At 39.5% G+C, this 18456-nt stretch overlaps 1 protein-coding gene across 9 annotated transcripts in view; it reads left to right on the top strand.

Annotated features, from left to right (window-relative positions):
- Positions 1-18456, top strand: part of FMNL2 (formin like 2) — a 313662-nt gene that overhangs the window by 170145 nt on the left and 125061 nt on the right. For all 9 annotated transcript variants that reach the window (XM_060626583.3, XM_060626587.3, XM_060626580.3 and 6 more), the window contains exon 2: positions 13047-13130. In XM_060626583.3, the coding sequence (XP_060482566.1) occupies positions 13047-13130 (84 nt within the window). The remainder of the gene's footprint in view (positions 1-13046; positions 13131-18456) is intronic.

The raw sequence follows: 18456 nt of genomic DNA, 5'->3' as shown, positions 1-18456 counted from the left end.
CACTGAATTCTATTCCTGAAACCAGGATCGCACTGTATGTTAACTAAAATTTAAATAAAAACTAGGAAAAACAGCAAACTAATAAAAAAGAATACAAAAGACATAGTGGGGGGTATATCTTTATCAAAATATAGCTTGTGTGACTGAGCTGATTTAGCACATAATTATTGTGCACCACCTGAATGTTGGGGCACCTTACGAGGGGCTATAAAGAGGACTTCCCTCTGGAGACTCTGCAGTGTGGTAAGGACAGAAAGATAAATCAGTAAAAGAGAATAAGACCAGTGGTCCCTCAAGAGTTTGAGGTTGTTCAATATTTTTTTTTTTTTTGGTTGTTGAATAATTTTATTCTCAATGTCAGTTATTTTGGGAATTTTTCAGTTTTTGTGACATCTTAAGCAGTTAAGTGCTTTAAAAAAATTAAATATAAAAGTGTCACATTAAACCCATGTGTGAACTAACTTGATGGTTGTTTGTTACCACAAAAATACCAGAGGCTCAAAATAGGATTTTTTTCTTAATTTAAAATCAGAAAAATATTTTAGCAATAAGGGCATTCAAATATAATGCAAAACAATAAAATAAAGGGTATTTTTGCACACATATTATTTTAATTATGTATTAAAGTCTTCAAGGTTTTATGTTCTTTTTCAACTTGATGGGTTTGTTTTTGTTTTTTGTTTTTTGTTTTTTTTTTTTTTTTACAGGTTTTTAAAACTGATAGTAAGAGGTACCTCATTTGGTGCTTTTTTATACCAGGATGTTATATACATAGAGACAGAAGTTGACTTGATGTTTTTTCCCCCACAACTGTGTAGACAAAAGGTTAAGCAATAGACTAATTGGAGAGAAAACCGGGAGCAGAGCCATGAAGACATGTTGCGTGTCAGAAGGGTGCCATCCAAGGACTCTGTCTTCCTGCCTGGCTTGGCTGGGCCTGTCTGTAGATGCTGTGGGTCTCCTGGCACAAAGTCCATCAAGATTGATAAGCGTATGTGCAGTGAAAGCTAGGGTTTGCCATTGTCGGTGTGTTTGTATGGGTAGTGTAGAGTTTTATTTCATACCATGTCTTCATATGAACTAGTAGGTTTATTTTTAGATTTTTCAGTAATTTAATCTTAGGATATTGCCTCGTTCCCCAAGGTTTTCCATTTCCTACTATAATTAAGTTCTGGCTTTTATCAATTTGAAACACAGCATATGAAATGGAAATCATGCCCTTCCTGACCATTGGCAGTGGGAAGCAGATATGAAAATTTTGGAATTTGTTGTGGAAAGAGGAAAGCCATACATTGGGGGAGCGAAAGCATTGTCAGCCAAAGTATTAGTTTTCTGTTGTTTCTGTAACAAATTACTATGAATTTAGTCACTTAAAACAACTCAGTTTATATTATGGTTGTGAAGGTTAGAAGTCTGACAAGGGTGTTAGTGAAAACCTAGTCCTTCAGCAGGGCTCCATTTCTAGAAGGTCTAGGGGAGAATCCATTTCTTTGCCTCTATCAGCGTCTAGAGGCTGCCTGCTCTCCTTGGTTTGTGGCCTCTTTCTTCCATCTTCAAAGCCAGCCTTGGCTGGTGAAGTTCTCACATTGTGTCACTCTGATTTTTTCCCTCTGACTCTCTCCTGCCTTATTGATCTGTTTTTTTTTTTTTCTTTAAACTATTTTTTCTTACTGTGCTAAAATATCCATAACATGAAGCTTATCATTTTAATCATTTTTAAAAATATTTATTCATTTACTTAGAGGGACAGAGAGAGCAGGGAAGGGGCAGAGAGAGGGAGAGGGAGAGAATCCCAAGCAGGCTCTGCACTATCAGCATGAGGCCTGACATGGGGCTTGATCCCACGAACCATGAGATCATCACCTGAGCCAAAACCAAGAGTCGGGTGTTTAACCGACTGAGCCACACACATGCCCCTCATTTTAACCATTTTTAAATGTATAATTCCAGTAGCAGTAAGAAAATTCACAATGTCATATGATCACCACTACCTTTTTCCAAAATTCTTTATCACCTCCTATATCTGTGCCTATTAGGCAATATTCCCCATTCTGCATTTCCCCCAGCCATGTAACTTCTAATCTATTTTTTGTCTTTATGGTTTAGCCTTTTCTAGATAGTTCATATGGGTAGAGTCAGATATTTGCCCTTAAGTGACTGACCTCTTTCACCCAAGCATGTTTTCAAGGTTCAACCATGTTATAGTGTGTATCAGAACTTCATTTGTTTTTATGGCTGAATAATATTGTTGTATGTATATAACAAATATTGTTTATCCATTCACATTTTGATGGACATTTGCATTGTCTCTAATTTCGGCTTTTGTAAATTACGCTGTCATAAATCCTGGTGTACAGGTATCTGGTTAGTCTGTTTTTGATTCTTTTGAGTATATAACTAGGAGTGAAATTGTGGGATCAGCCATTAATTCTGTTTAAATTTTTTGAGAATTACCACAATGTTTCCATGGTGGCTGCACTATTTTACATTTCCAACAGCGATGTACAAAGATTCAAATTTCTCTACATCATCAACAACAAATATTTTCCATTTTAAAAATTCTTTTTCTACTGTAAAGACTTGTGATTACATTGGTTGATTTAGGTGGTATAGGATAATCTCCCAACCTCAACATCCTTTTTTTTTTTTTTTAAGTTTATCTGTTTTTGAGAAAGTGCGTGCACATGCAAGTGGGGGAAGGGCAGAGAGCAAGAATCCCAAGCAGGCTCTGCACTGGCACCACGGAGCCTGATGTAGGGATTAAGCTCACAAACTGTGAGATCATGACCTGAGCTAAAGTCGTCAAGAGTTGGTTGCTGAACAAACTGAGCCATCCAGGCGTTGCCCCGCCCATCTCAACATTTAAAAAAACAACTTTTTTAAAATGTTTATTTATTTTTGAGAGAGAGAGAGAGAGAGAGAGAGAGAGACAGAGCATGAGTAGTGGAGGGGCAGAGGGAGAGAGAGGAAGACACAGAATCAGAAGCTAGCTCTAGGCTCTGAGCTGTCAGCACAGAGCCCGATGCAGGACCTGAACTCACAACCTGTGAGATTGTGACCTGAGCTTAACTCAGACGCTTAACTAACTGAGCCACCCAGGTGCGCCCCCCGCCCCATCTCAACATTCTTAACTTAGTCACCTCTAAGATAACCTCTTAATATGTAAGGAAACATTCATAGGTTCTTGGGATTAGCTTGAGGACATCTTTGGGAACCATTATTCTGCCTATGACAGCAAGTCTGTCCTAGAAAGTCACAGCTGTGTACAAATGAGGAGCTATAGATTTCAGGCTGTAGTTTTTGGTCCTGGTTGTGGTAGAAATCTTCATTTTTAAGTCAACAGCATAATTTTTCACATGTTGTCTCAGAAGGTGTGATGTTAGTGGAACGTAAACTTGAAATTATTTTCTTCCTTTGATGATACTCATCCTAAGATTGAAGAATTTGAGCCAGTAAGTTGGGCTAACCATGAATATGGAACCAGGTTCAGTAGTCTTTTCCAGAGTAATTGGGAAGGGGAGAAGGAGACTAACAATGACCCTAATGATCTGAGAAGGGAAATCAAGGCATGTTGCTGGGAAAGTGTTGGGAGAGAATGAGGCCAGGGCATCAGAGGAATTGGGCAGGGTGAAAAAATAAGCTTGTTTCATGTCAGCAGGTGATAGAGATCACATTCTTAGGGCTTGATTGTAGTGGAATCTGGCTATCTAATGTGTTATAATTAGAGCTTGGTGTCTGTAATTCTCAAAATGTTTTTACTCTGAAGAATCATATGTCATAGAAAGTTAACAACTTATCAGTGGAATATGAACCCTTTCTCTGGATTTTGATCCACTTTGGTCTGTGCCAGAAATCCCAGCACTTGAACACATTTGCCCTTATGTTGTCAAGTGGTTGCCCATGAAGTAATTTTTTAGCATCTTAAGTGTGGCCTCTTGTGTGACTCCCCCATCCCAGTATGCGAGTTTGTGCAGGTAGACATAGCTCTTGGCACAGTAGTTGGCGGACAATTGGTAAAGAACTGTTTGAATTCGAGAATATGTCTGGGACCTATCAGGCCTCAGGCTTCTAATGACAGATATGATGTTTGAAAGAAGTTGAGTATTGCTTTCCATTATTCCCTTCAAATTTGAATATGACTAGAATCTGTATTTCAGGAGTTGGCATGAAGGCCAGAGAGGAGGGATGTGTGATTTTGTTGGTATCTGTTGGGTATTGAATCACTTAAGCTGCAAAGTAGTAGTAGATAGGTGGCCTATAGGAAAACTTGGCTTAGACTACTATAGTTCTGCCTTTCTATTCTGTAGGTAAGATGGGCTTTCCCACCTAGCTTTACCCATGTTGATGATAATGGCCTTGCAATTAAATAGAAACACTATAAATATATATACGTGTGTGTGTGTATAACAATACTTGTTTATTCCCATTTGCAAAGGGCAGTGAAAGTGTGACTAATTTAAAGCACTAGACAATTTACATGAGGATTTGGGAAGTTTTTTGTGTTAGTGTTTACTGGTAAAAACAGAATTTTCTAGAGATTCGTAATTTTGCAAATAAAATGAGTTGTTCTGTGAATACAAAGCCCTCAGTCAAGGAGGAATGATGGAGACAATGGCAAGTGCTGGTACTTATTATGATAGAAAACCTGTGTAGTTGGGATATGACAGAGGCTTATGAAAGCAGAATAATTATTCAAGCATTGTAGTCATATTCCTTAAACTGCCGATGATAATAAGAGTAACACTATCTAATATATATTGAGTACTTAGCATATACAGGATTTTTTGCTAAATACTTGACCTGCATGATGTGATTTACTTTTCTAGAATATACACGTATGTGTGTTCACACACACACACACACACACACACACACACACAGTAGATGTAAGTGGGCCTCCTTTCATGATAATGGAAAAAGAGAAGCAGTCACAGAGCACCTGGGAGGTGGCTCAGTAGGTCAAGCATCCGAGTCTTGATTTTGGCTCAGGTCATGATTGCATAGTCATGGGATCGAGCCCCAGGTTGGGCTCTGCGATGAGTATGGAGCCTGCTTGAGGTTCTCTCTCTCCCTCTGCCCTTCTCCCACATGTACACACACACTCTCACTCTCTCTAAAATTAAAAAACAGTAATAGTCCTATTGGCCTGGATTCCAGGTTCTAGTACTGATAATAACCACTTACATGAATGTGGACCTTGCCTTTAGTTTTTTGAGAGTGTGTGGTTACCTATAAGAGACAGAATAGGACTAAAATACTACAAGCTTCCCTTCTAGCCCCATACTTACTATAAAAATGCTGTGGAAGAGTTATTTGTATTTAGTTCAGTCCTTAGAAGAAAGCCTTCCAAGAAAACAGGTGTAACTAAAATCATGAATGGGAGGTTAGAGGTAGGTCTCATTGTCCCAGTTCCCCAGAAAGGACTGCTTTCTAGTCACATTTTATTTTGAAGATGAAATTAGATGAGGGAGCAGGCTGATTTCTCCTGTTGTAGGCTTTTCTGGCTGCAGCAAATGATATTAATACCCTCAGTGATTAAATACAAATAAAGTGGCAGTGAAAGATGTCTGACTGATGATTCCTTGTGGAGACTGTTGGGCTGACTGCCTGAGTCCTGTGCCAGGAAAGATGCTGAATGTATTTTAGCAACATCCTCTAGGCTAGGAGGATGCTGAAATTTACGGTGTCAGGTAGCTGCTTGGAACTGGAAGGAAATGGTTTGGAGGTTGGCTGAGTAGAGGTGCCGGCCATGTGTTGAATTTGCAGCCTCCCTCTGCTGCCCTAAGGTGTTGCAGTTTTAAAGTGAACTCATGGGACAATTGGTACATTACTTAGTGATGCACAGAGAAACCCTTTATCTTGAGGACCCCAAAGGCTTGCTTTTCCTAGATATTTCTTGGGCTGATGGATTCTCACTGCCTATCAAGTAAAGTTGAAATTCTATGCTCTCATGTCAAGGACCTGGCCTTTCTAACTCACACTATCCTCTCCTTACCCTCTGGTTTATTCTGTATAGTGCACAGTCCTCTGCCTTTTCCTACATTTGTATGTCTGGTCACTCTCTCCCTTCACCTAAAGTAGTGAGAATAATAAGATCTAACCTATTTAGTGTCTTCCATGTACACTTTGTGCTATATGTGTTATCCAACTTAATTTTTCTCAGACTCTATGAGGCAGGTAGTTCATTATTACCGTTGTCACCATGGCTTCTCGTGGTGATCACCACTAATCTTCAGGGAATTGAGGTTCCGTTTAAGTAATGTACCCAAGATTACAGTATTAACGAGTAGTGCAGTTAAGATGACGACCCAGGTGGCCCATCTCCAGAGGCCAAATATTAAAAACCATATTATGCCATAAAATGCCCTTCTTTACTGCCCTCCTCACACATCTAAGCCCAGTCATTTTCCTTTAACAAAACGACAAAAAGTATCAAATCAAATAAAAAAGGTTTGATTATATTATGTAACCAGTTCTGTTTTGTGTTAGTGTTCTCATCTTGCCTTGTGCTTCTCTGAAGCCCGAGTTTACCTCATATTTGTATCTCGACCTTTGTTTTTTTCTTTTTAAATTTTTTTTAACGTTTTGTTTCTTTTTGAGACAGAGAGAGCATGAATGGGGGAGGGGCAGAGACAGAGGGAGACACAGAATCAGAAGCAGGCTCCAGGCTCTGAGCAATCAGCCCAGAGCCTGACGCGGGGCTCGAACTCACGGACCGCGAGATCGTGACCTGAGCTGAAGTCGGATGCTTAACCGACTGAGCCACCCAGGCGCCCCGACCTTTGTTTGGTTTTTATTGGGGCTTATTAAGTGTTTCCTGAGTTGCTAGAGTACCTGGCTACCTTTTGGGGGATTCTAGCTCATGTTTTTTAAAGATATTGAAGACATGTTAAAATACCAGTATTTTGGAATGTCTGGGTGGCTCAGTCAGTTAAGTGTCTGACTTGAGGCCGTGATCTCACAGTTTGTGGGTTCAAGCCCCACATCAGGCTCTGCACTGACAGTGCGGAGCCTGCTTGAGATTCTCTTATCTCTCCCCTCTCTCTGCCCCTCCCTGACTTGCACTCTCTCTCTCAAAATAAATACACTTAAAAAAATCCTAGTATATGCTCGAAAATATTAATAGCTTAAATAATGTGCATTTTCATCTTAACTTTATATGTTTATGATCAAGTCTCTGGATATTCAAGTAGAATTCTTGGATTGTTTCGTTGAGACAGGTCATGATATAGAAACACTTAAGTGTCATGGGAAGGGGGTGATCATACAGACATACTCTTCTGAGTCCTGGCTTTGTCACCTATCTCCTGCAGGGAAGAGTTACTTAATCTCCTTGTCCTTCAGTTTTCTTCTGTGTTAAGTGGAGAAGATAATACCTACTTGTCAGGATTATAAAGCAGATTAAATTGGCTAATGCATGCAGAGAGCCAGAGTGCCTGAGAGACCATCAGTAAATGGTACATCTTGTTGTTTTTAACCCTCAGCTTTGATTCTGACCTTCTATTTTAAATGACAGTTACTGGCTTCTTCAATTCGTGACTTTCATTTTCATTTGCTTTTGATTCAAATTGTGTGGCCTATGATCACCAATAATAAGTGATCGAGCCAGTACAACTCCAGAGCCCAACTAATAAATCCCTGCCCCATACTGTCTCCTTCGATCCCAGTCCAGCCTGTGCTGCCCAGTCATTTATGGCAATCCATCCCAATTCCTGCCCGTTTTTTTTTGGAGGAAAAGGTAATGGTTCTGGGGATGGGGAAATGAGGAGTTACTTGCATATAGAGCTTCAGTTTTGTAAGATGAAAGAGTTCTAGAGATCAGCACTAAATATAGTTCATACCTCTGAACTGTGGTTGGAATGTGGTTGGAAGGGCAAATTTTATATTAGATGTATGTATGTTTTTACTGAAAATTAAAAAAAAAATAATTGTTTCTTCTTTTCAGTTCCCCTGAAACTTCTGTACCTTTTATTGCTTAAGAACGCCTGAGCTGTTTCTCCTGTGACATGCTTTTCCTTGCTTCCATAGGAGACACTGCTTGTGAAGTCCATGTTCCTTTGTTTTTCTCTATGCAGGTGGTTATGGAATAAAAGAGCTTCTGTTTTTGAATCTGGTGACTTAATACTTGAAAGTTTTAATTTAGAGATTATGAGAACAAAGGTGTATTATGGTTACATAAGATGTATTTGATAGGGCTCACTTTCACTACTGTGTGTCTGCATATCACTGTGGGTTTCTCAACATGAGCCTCAAGGATATCAGGGAAAAAGAAGGATGTTGTGCAAGTTTTTCAGTGTTCCTATGAACCTAAGATAAGAGATGATGTCAGAAAGTTATATTCCTAGGACATGGGTTTATTAGGTTCAGAATGATTTGGGTACCTTCATTCTGTCTGTAAGTATGACTTCAGATGTATAGACTGTCATAGACTCTTTTTAACCATAATTAATGTCTCCATCATTATTTTCCTTTGATTTCTCAAAAGGTTTTAAGATGTAAAGCCCACTTAAAAATAATATAAAATAGCAGAGTTAAGCAGAAAACCAGAATATAGACGATAAATGTAACTACAACTTGCGGTAGATAAATTGTTACAGTAGATGGTGAGTTACAGTAGATGTTGATCTGAATTTACTGGCAATAAAAACAAAACAAAATGAAGTTCCGGTCCCATGATTTATTATGTGTGGCAGAAGAATGCCTACAACATGATTTTTCTTTTTAGGGAATTGTCACCAGAGTTGACCTTGAAGATTTTTTTCCCCATGAATTCTTGTTTGTAGGATAATTACTAATGTGTAATAGACATTATCATTGAGGTTTTATAATGAACAGAAGCACTCTTTAGTGTATAGACTTTAATAGCTGAAGCATAAATCCTCTGTCAGGGAAGATATTTTCAGACTGAACGGTATTACTGAGTTAGGTTGCATTTCATTTATTTAGCAACCTGCCTAGTGCTTACTATTTGCTATATTTTGTGCTAGACACTGGGGATTAATGGGAGAAATTGTCCTTGAAGCACTTAGTCCAGTGGGGAATTGAGGTGGGCAAACAGATTATTATAGTGTGCGAATTGCTGTAATGGAGACATGTGTACCAGGCCGTTGGAGCCCAAGAGGGTATGTCGTCTTGGAATTGTTGGGGGAAGGTTCTGATGATACATGGTATTTGAGCTGATTCTTAAAAGTTTGCATGGTTGAAAGGAAGGAAAGCGACATGTCCGTACAGAAAAATGTTCTTGGATGCTCTAATTTATTTTAGCTAGGAACTTGTATGATTGAGAAATAATTAACAGCCACTAAACTTTTCAACTCAAATATCATATGTCTTCAGTGGATGCTTGGCAAGTACTTGAGTGCAGCAACTTCATGATTAAAATCTCTTCTATTCCTAGAGTGCAAATATTCTGGCCCATGGTCAAAGCCCAGTAAATACTGGATGGATAGATGGATGAAAGGAAGAAGAGAGTCCTATGTCACAGATAACACAAAGTATGGATGAGGTAGAGTTGTCCAAACATTTAGCTTGAACTATAGAGTCCTGCCTTGTGCAATGCAAAAGTAATGAGATCGTTCTAAAAAAGTTTTAAGGGCAGTTATTACCAGCTAATCACAACATCCTTGGACTCTAGCCAGGCCTCTGTGGAGTGTCTGCTTTTGAATAGAGCTGCTGCTACTTGGTCCCTGTAGAATTATTAAGGTGTGCACTGTATGCCTCAGCAGTTCTGAGGACTGACCCGTGGAAGAGGTTATTTCAGATGCATGGTGAATGATTACCAAGTGCAGTACTGGTTTTGATGTGTTGACGCTGAGCATCTTTTCCAGATAGTAACTAGTCAGCAAGCTCAAAAACACTTATCATGACTCTTCTCATTCAGAAAGATGTAGACCTTTTTCTCGACCTTCAGAATCATGTGTTTACTTGTTGCCTGACTGTTCTTCAGGATGTGTCAGAGCTATCTCAGACCTAAAAGGGGTCACTTAGAAGTCTTCTTCTTCACCACTTCCTCTAGACCTGTGCTGCCTTTTATGGTATGCTCCTTTCATTAAATGGACAGACCATTCATCTGGTGACTCAGGGTAGAAGCATAATATTAATTTGTGACATCTTCCCTTAGCCTTTATATCTAATCAAACAGTTGCAGTTAATATTTTTGACATCTATCCACCTTACTTCATTTGAGTCATTGGCCTTGTCCAAGCCACAATCATACCTTTGAACTGTTGGTCTCTGCTTCCACTTTGGCTGTTTCTAATCAGTTCTCCACATACACATAGGATCGTCACTGTGAAACGTAACGCGCTTATATCGTCTTATGCTTATGAGTCTTCAATGGTTTGCTGTTGTACTGTAGATAAAATAAAAGGTATTTATCCTGGCCTACGTGGCTGGGCATGATACACCCTTAACTTGGCTCTCCAGCTTTATCTTCCCCTCATTCCCTCTCTTACTCTGTCTCCACTCACAATGACTGTCTTTTGGCTTTTTGATGTGCCAAGCTGCTTCCTGACTTAGTGTCTTTTCCCCATTTCCTCTCCCCAGTATGCTGTTGTCCACTCTTGACCTGGCTCAGTCCTTCTCATTTTTTGTTAAATTAATTGTTATTTTTCCTGAGGGGTCTTTTCAGATGGACCATTCTAAAGTGTCCTATGATAATCTCTGTCAAGAGTTAACAGAGTTTAAGAAGATGAGTTTGTTTCATTTGTATCTCCCCCACCATGTTATGATGCTTGGTGGGGACCATATCTGTTTGGTTCCCCAGTGCACCATGCAATACAGAGCTTGCGTAAGGCTGATGCTTCAGAAACATTTGTTGAGTGAAAGACTGTTCCATTAAAACAAAAGTTGATTTAGATAGAAAGGCAATAACAGGCACCATCTAACTCCCGTAGCAGTGTTTGCAAATTGATTCTACTTGAGTGTCTGGTAGAGTACTAACAGAAAGTCAGTTGTTACCGTGTTGCCTTGCTGAAAAGAAAAGGTGCATTTTTAGTGTTTATTTTTGGGAGCCTGACAGACTCAATTTAGGTTTTGTGGTGCTCATGTAAAGCTGTACAACTAGGAGCAAGTTAACCAAGTTCTCTGAGGTCTACTTTCCCATACATAAATTGGGGAAATTTATGTCTCATGAGCTTGTTGCAAAGATTTGTATGAGCTTATGTGAAGTGCTTCATACAGTGCCTGACACCTTGGAGGAGTTCAGGCCTTCTTTTTCTTATCCCCTTTATATCTCAAGAGATTAATAAGGACTCAGAAAAACTCATTTAACTTACCTCATAATCTTACTGTTTTTATTTAATGCATAATTACACCCAAGAGTATTAATGTGGGGGTCAAAATCAGTTTAGGGGGAAATAATCCATCTCTAGGGTACAAATAAGCAATGAAGGACTGGTTATTTAATGGTCAATAACATTGGTTCCCCTCAGAAAGGTAGACATGGAATTCTTCTTTGTCTTGTCCCAAGGGTGGTTCTTTAACCTTGTAAAGCTGTAATTACGCATAAATACAAGTAGTTATTTTTCTTTCTAGTTCAAGGAGATATTCTATGGAGATAGGTGATAGGAAAACATTCCCCCACTTTAGATATTTCTATGGAGAAACCTTGGCAATACCATTGCAAACTTTGAAATCCAAAACTCTTCTGTATATGTTATCAGCTTTGGGGGCAATTGAAAATTGTAGTATTCTGTTGGATTGGGCTCAAATTAGTAGGTGGTCTACATCTACCATTTCCTTAGGCATCCCACTCTGGATGCCAAATTGAGCTTAAAGGAAAATGCTTGACTTATATCTTCAAAATTATAAAAGTTAATTCTCTATCATTAAGTCAGAGTAACTCACCCATCCTTGCCTCTATTAAATGTATTCCACTGAATGATATGAGACCGTAACTGTGGCACGTTGAATTGCTTCTCTATAGGCCATATTTTTCAGAGAGCTAGGGGCTCTAGCATTAAAAGTTGAAGACCTTTGGATGTGTCTACTCAAATACTGACCCAGGCAAGGATCTGCATTGTTAATTTAGGGATACGTATGATTTAGAGCATTGTTATGAGGGGATACATAGACAGTTAAGACGTAAAACATTAATTGACTACTTAGCTCAATTTAGAGCATGGAAACTTTAGGGAGGCCAAAGGAGCGGATATGAATTCCTTCTGGAGCTCTCTCACTCTGCCCTGTTCTGTGGCCAAAGATCTCACCTCAGACCCAAGCCAAGTATCTTGAAAAAGTTTGTAATTGGTCATTTGGGATATTGGACTAAAAATATGTGAATGTGGGCGCAAATCCATGACCAACACTGCAAGAGGTGTGCTGTATTGACAGAAGGAGGTCTGTATGAGTTCCGATGTCTAGACGTCTCCTTGAGCTAGTGGTCAGTGTCTCACTGCAAACCCAGCTTCATAACCAATATAGCTAACCCGAGAATCATGGTTGCTAATGTTAACACACGTCCTGAAGGAGTACATTCATCTCCCAGAGGTAACAAAAGCCACTCGCACGGTTTTCAGTTTTTTCTTTCTTTCTTTCTTTTTTAACGTGCTCTTTTACTTAAAATAATCTATGAAAGTAAACATTGGTGTTGTCTGTCAATGGTGGTTCTGGTCATTGAGTTGTTTTTTTTGTGTTTGCCTTTTTTTTTTTTTTTTTTTTTTTTTTTTGGTGTTTTCTGTTGTGTGTCGGGTGGGGCTGCGGCGCTTTAAAAGGAAATTGGGGTCATATGTTCTCAGTGACTGAGTAGAGTGGGAGCATACTATTAAATGAAGACATAATGCATTATTTTTGGTGAAATGCAAGTCTGATAGTTGAAAGCAGACCACCTCAGATCTCCTAGCATAGGACTTCAGGGATTCTCTAGTCCATTAAACTGATTTGATGTTTAAATGACTTCTGTAGGTGTTTTGGTTTAATTAGATGCTAGGAATTGTGTAGAAGTCCTGAAAGACCCACTATTGTATTCTTTGGTCTGCCTGTGAGTTAGCCACCCATTAGCAGCCTGCTGTGGAATGTGACCTATCTCTTTCCTTTTCTTTTTACAGAATGCTATGAACCTACCCCCTGACAAAGCCAGGTTACTGCGGCAGTACGATAATGAGAAAAAGTGGGAGCTGATTTGTGATCAGGTAAGACACAGTGATGCTTTTATCAAGAAACAATAAAAGAAGAAAAATCAATTTCCTCTCTAAATACTGTAGATTGTTTCTATGATATGCATGGATTTCTGTTTTGTGACTCGTTGCCTTCATATTTCTTATGACCAAAGGTAAAGCTAGGTGCCTTTCTTTTCCTTTTTCTTTTTCTTTCTCTTCCTCTTTTTCTTTTTCCTTTTTCCTTTCCTTATTTATTTTTATTATTTTTGAGAGAGAGAGAGAGAGGGAGGGAGGGAGAATCCATGCGGGCTCCACTCTGTTAGGGTAGAGCTGGAAGTGGGGTTTGTGCTCACCCAAAGCGGGGCTCCAGCTCACAAACCTTGAGATGATGACATGAGCCGAAGTCGGATGTATGACCAACTTAGCCACTCAGGCGCCCCAGTAGATTTTCTTCCTAAGAGCTTTGTATTTAATTTTCAAAGCAGTCGTATGCATTCATATCCCTATTTGACAGATGGGGAAAACAGAGGAAAAAAAAAATCATTGCTGAAGGTGACCTAGCTGTTTAATGGTAAAATGGCCTAGGTGGTCTGATTCTGGAAAACATGCAGATTCAGGGAGTTGTATGCTTACCCACTGCTCTTGGCTCCCTTCCTCACAAAGTGCTCAAGTATATGAATGAGCTACTGAGCAATAAATAAAAACCACAGGTTGTATCTGTTTCTCTGGCTTGCAGTTTGATAGGCTTTCCTGAGAGAGGGGGGTGGCGGTGGGGAGAGAGAGAGAGAGAAAGAGAGAGAGAGGAAGGAAGGCAGGTGGTTGTAACTTAGGTACCAAGCCTTGCCTGCCCACATTATCACTATGGTGAACTGCTATGTTAGATTAACCATCAGTAATTTAGAAAATTGTAGCAGCAGAAAGCTTTTAGTCACATATGGGTAACCCATTGGTGTGTCACACACCTAAACATCATTTCTCCTGTTTATATTTGTGAGGAGAAAGGTAAAAACTATGAGCTTAAAGCATTCATATGGTAAATGTCAGATATCGATGTTTATTGGTGGAATGTTTGTCTTGTTATCTACATGGACCATGTCAGATATTTATATTTGGTACCTAACCTATATCTATCTATGTTACCTAACCTCGTGGCCTCTCAAAATGTATTTGCTTTTAAAATTCCATTTGTATGGTGGGGTGCCAGTCTGGCTTAGTCAGTAGAGCATGCAACTCTTGATCTCAGGGTTATGAGTTCAAGTCCCATGTTGGGTGTAGAGATTACTTAAAAATAAAATGTAAAAAAAAAATTCCATTTGTATGAAATGTCCTGAATAGAAAAATCCATAGAGAAAATAGACTACTGATTGTCATGAACTGGAAGGGAGAAGGGAGTGGCTATTCATGGGTGCGCAATTGTTTCTGTGTTTTCTGTTTTTGTTTTGTTTGGGTGTGATGGAAATGACACCAAGTTACTTGGTGGTGGGAATTATATTGTGGTGATAGTTGCATTGCCTTGCAAATAGAGTAAAATTGTACACCTCTTTAAGAGTGTGCATTTTATGGTGTATGAGTTATATCTCAAATAAAAATATATTTGCTTTTGCAACAATCAAAGATAGGCTAAAAAGAGGGGAGGAGAATTTAAGAGAAATAACAATGTGTGTGTGGATCTTTTTGGGTCTTGATAAGAACAAACTAACTATAAAAAGACTTTTTTAAAGAAAATTGGAGAGTTTCTCCAAAGAAATTAGCGGATGATTCTAAGAAATTGTTGACTTGGTTAGGTTTGATTTTGGCATTGTGGTTGTATAAAGAATCTATCTTTATTTTTAAAGAAATGTGCCCTGATGTAGGAATGGAATATGACTGGAATATGGATATAAAATACTTCAGCAAAGGAAAACAAAAAAGGATTAAAATAAGGAAATGTGGGAAATTCTTGATGATTGTTCAGTCATGGTGTTGGGATATGTTGGGGTCTATTAAACTCTCAACTTGCGTGTATATTTGAAAATTTACAACATAAAATTAAAAAGTAAAGTATTTGTTTACATAATCTTCATTTTTTCCTCAGTTGTAAAATGTAGTTAATGCTAACATTTTAAAGGAGGCAGCTCATTCAGTTAGGCATCTGATTCTTGATTTCAGCTCAGGTTGTGAGATCGAGCCCTGAATTGGGCTCTGTGCTGAGTGTGGAGCCTGCTTGGGATTGTCTTCCTCTGTCCCTCTCCTATGTGCATACTTGCTCTTCCTCTCTCTCTCTCAAAAGTAAAAATAAATTTAAAAAAATTGGGAGAAAAAAGGGGGGGACACCTGGCTGTCTCAGTCAACAAGAGCATGAGACTCTTAATTTCAGGGTCCTGAGTTCAAGCCCCACATTGAGTCCCACAACTAATATTTTGAAATTATTTTGAAGATTGGAGGCAATATATGTACAATACGTACATATATGGGCTAACATTTGCCACACTGTAGGTGCTTCATGAATGGTGTTGCTGCTTCTGCTGCCTCTGAGGGGCCCAGATATTAAATACTGGTACCATTATTATTTTTTGTAATCAACTTGTCTTCAAAAGATTCAGGGAAATTTACTGTATCGAATCTATCATCCTATATTACCTAAATATGCTTGATGGTTTGCATGCATGTTGTTTGGTGCTATCAGCAAAAGCCATAGCTATAGATTTTCAGTCCAGGAAAATACCACGGCAAACCTTGTGTCTTATTTGTGAAGTCTTAAAACAGTGGCTGTAGTGTGTTGTCATTGATATCTGGCACGTATACTTTGTCCCCAAACACTATATGGAATCCAAATACGAATTTTATTTCTTTGTGAGCAAATAGTAAAGATACATTATTATCGTAAGATACCTGTTATAGGCAAAGTGTGCAGGGTGCACAAAGTGAAATGGGAGTATTACAGACATTTTATTCCAAAAGAAGTATGTGACCAAGAATACTGGAGGGCTAATGGAGAAGTTATTTCACGTTTCAGTTCCATGAAAAATTGTCACGTGGACAATATGAGTCATGGAACTGGTCATGTTTCTCCTTTTTTTTTTTTTTTTTTCTTTCCTTTGCTGCTGGATTGCTCAGAGCCAAATTTGTGTCCTGCCCTTACCAAGTACACGTACCTTAGTGTTAAGCTTTATGTTCACCAGCCTCATGTGTGGCTTCATCTAATGTTTTCTGGCCACATTATCCCTCCACACTGATTTCTTCCCTTAAAAACAACCTTGTAAGGAGTCCTAAACTTTCATAAGTTATCTTTTTGAACAAGATGAACGTAAAATATGGGATTACTGGTGAACAAAAATTATATTGCTCTTGATTGCAAAGTTTCTCCATGCTGTGGACATTGAGCAAATTGGTGCATTGAATATAATGTTTTTCTCTGAAGAAGCAAATAGGAAGGGTCCAGATAAAATAATTTATCATGATTTGGCCTAGGAAAGACCATCAAATTGGATATAATTCATCAACCTTTTTATACTTTCCTAGTTGTGTTAGTCTGTCACTTTGTTTTCTGTGTTGAAATATGCCCCCCCACCGCGCCCCCAACCAAGAATGAGTTACTCAAGGGCATGGGCCTTGCATCATTTTTTTGTGTATCTCTAGTACCGTGCTTAGTGCCTGAAGCATAATCACTGCTTACTGAAAGTATGCTGAGTGAAAGAAAGAATAGCTAAATGATATGTTTGAGAGACGGTGGAGAAGAAAGAGGAGGCGGAAGAGAGAAGGTTGGTGGGAGAGGTGGCCTAGAAGTAATGGTTTGCTGTTTCTGTTTACCCTTTGCACCTTCCTCTCCCTGCTGGTGTAATCTGCTTGTGATAAATGAAACTAAACATCACTGCCCAATTCTCAGAGCTCCTTAGAAGTGGGAAGGGTGCCTGCCCTAGATCTGAAGGAGTCTGTATGGGCATTTCTGCAAGGACACTCTGTGTCCACCTACCCATGGTCAGCTGGAAGTCCAGCTCCTAATTCTAGGAGCAAAATAAACATTTTAAAAAAATGTGTATTCGTTTATTTTTGAGAGAGAGAGAGAATGTTCATGCATGTACACAAGCAAGGGAGGGGCAGAGAGACAGGGAGACAGGATTCAAAGCAGGCTGTATGCTGTCAGCATGCAGAGCCTGACTCAGGGCTCGAACTCGGGAACTGTGACATCATGACCTGAGCTGAAGTTGGCTTAACTGACTGAGCCACCCAGGTGCCACCAAAATAAACATTTTTCAAAATAAACATTTTTAAATCCCCAAAGCTGTGTGTGGTAACAGTGTTCTGGTGGTGTCCCATAGTCCTTTCCTAGATGACTCCATAAATATAAAGTTGACCTGAACTTCTAGCGGGTCTCAGCGGTTAAAGTAGCTTAAGAGAACTGTCTAACTCTGGTCCCGGTGGGGCTACGGAAGCCGAAGGAAGAGAGACTTCCTTGCTGGATTTTGGGTAGTGTGAAGCGCATTCCAGAGAACGTATTTCTCTGTTGGAGTAAGTGGGCAGGGTTCCCATGAGGGCTTCAATTTGAGGACACTGAGGCACGTTTTTGATAGCTTGAAGTGACCATGTGAGAATAAAAAGCCGGAAATGTTAGGTTGCTCTGACAACTGCCGATGAAAACCCAGAAGCTGCGTAGCAATGAGGGAGCTCTTTCAGTGGGCTCTACACTTACGAGGAGAGAAATCCCCTTGCTCTCGCTCCTGCCTCAGTTTTCAATGCTCCCTCAATGCAGACCCTGACTGTACTGTTTGGGACTTGGGGTCCTGGCTACTTTCCAAAGCTTAGAGTAAAGGCTGCATTTCAGGAACTTTAGGATCTCAGATGAACCCAAGACTTTCAGGTCATTGTGTCTGGAAGGGTTGGTAGAAGGGTTGCATTTATTTCAAGCCTTTTTTTTTTTTTTTTTTTTTCTACTGGAAAAGTTAGCATACACTTGTCCAAACAAAAGTATCTGTATTGGAGCATATGAAGTAAAGTGAAAAGACCTTTTGCTTTTCCCACCTGTTCTCGAATCAGTGATGAAACTGAGGTTTAAGAGCATTAATGACAAGGCCAACCCCAAGGCCCCCCTGGGCTCATTAGTGACATGAGAACACCGATTTCCAAACTCCAGCCATGAGTCCTTTGACTTAGTCCCTTTTACACTAGGGACCCAGACACGGTTCATGGAAGTGAAACTTGCACTTAGGTAAGTAGCTCCTGTGACTTGTCAGGGGATTTTCTTGGAGGAGTGGGGCTTAGTTCCTAAATGTGCCTCTGCTTAGTGATTAAGTGGAAGTGGTTAGTCAAGAATTCAGGACGTTGCAGATGACTAATGCTGATGGGTGTAGATTCCATGAATGTGTAATGCAGTCCTGAAATG

This window comes from Panthera onca, chromosome C1, assembly GCF_046562875.1.
Source record: "Panthera onca isolate mPanOnc1 chromosome C1, mPanOnc1 haplotype 2, whole genome shotgun sequence".
Lineage (NCBI taxonomy): Eukaryota > Metazoa > Chordata > Mammalia > Carnivora > Felidae > Panthera > Panthera onca.
This window is presented reverse-complemented; position numbering and strand designations above follow the sequence as displayed.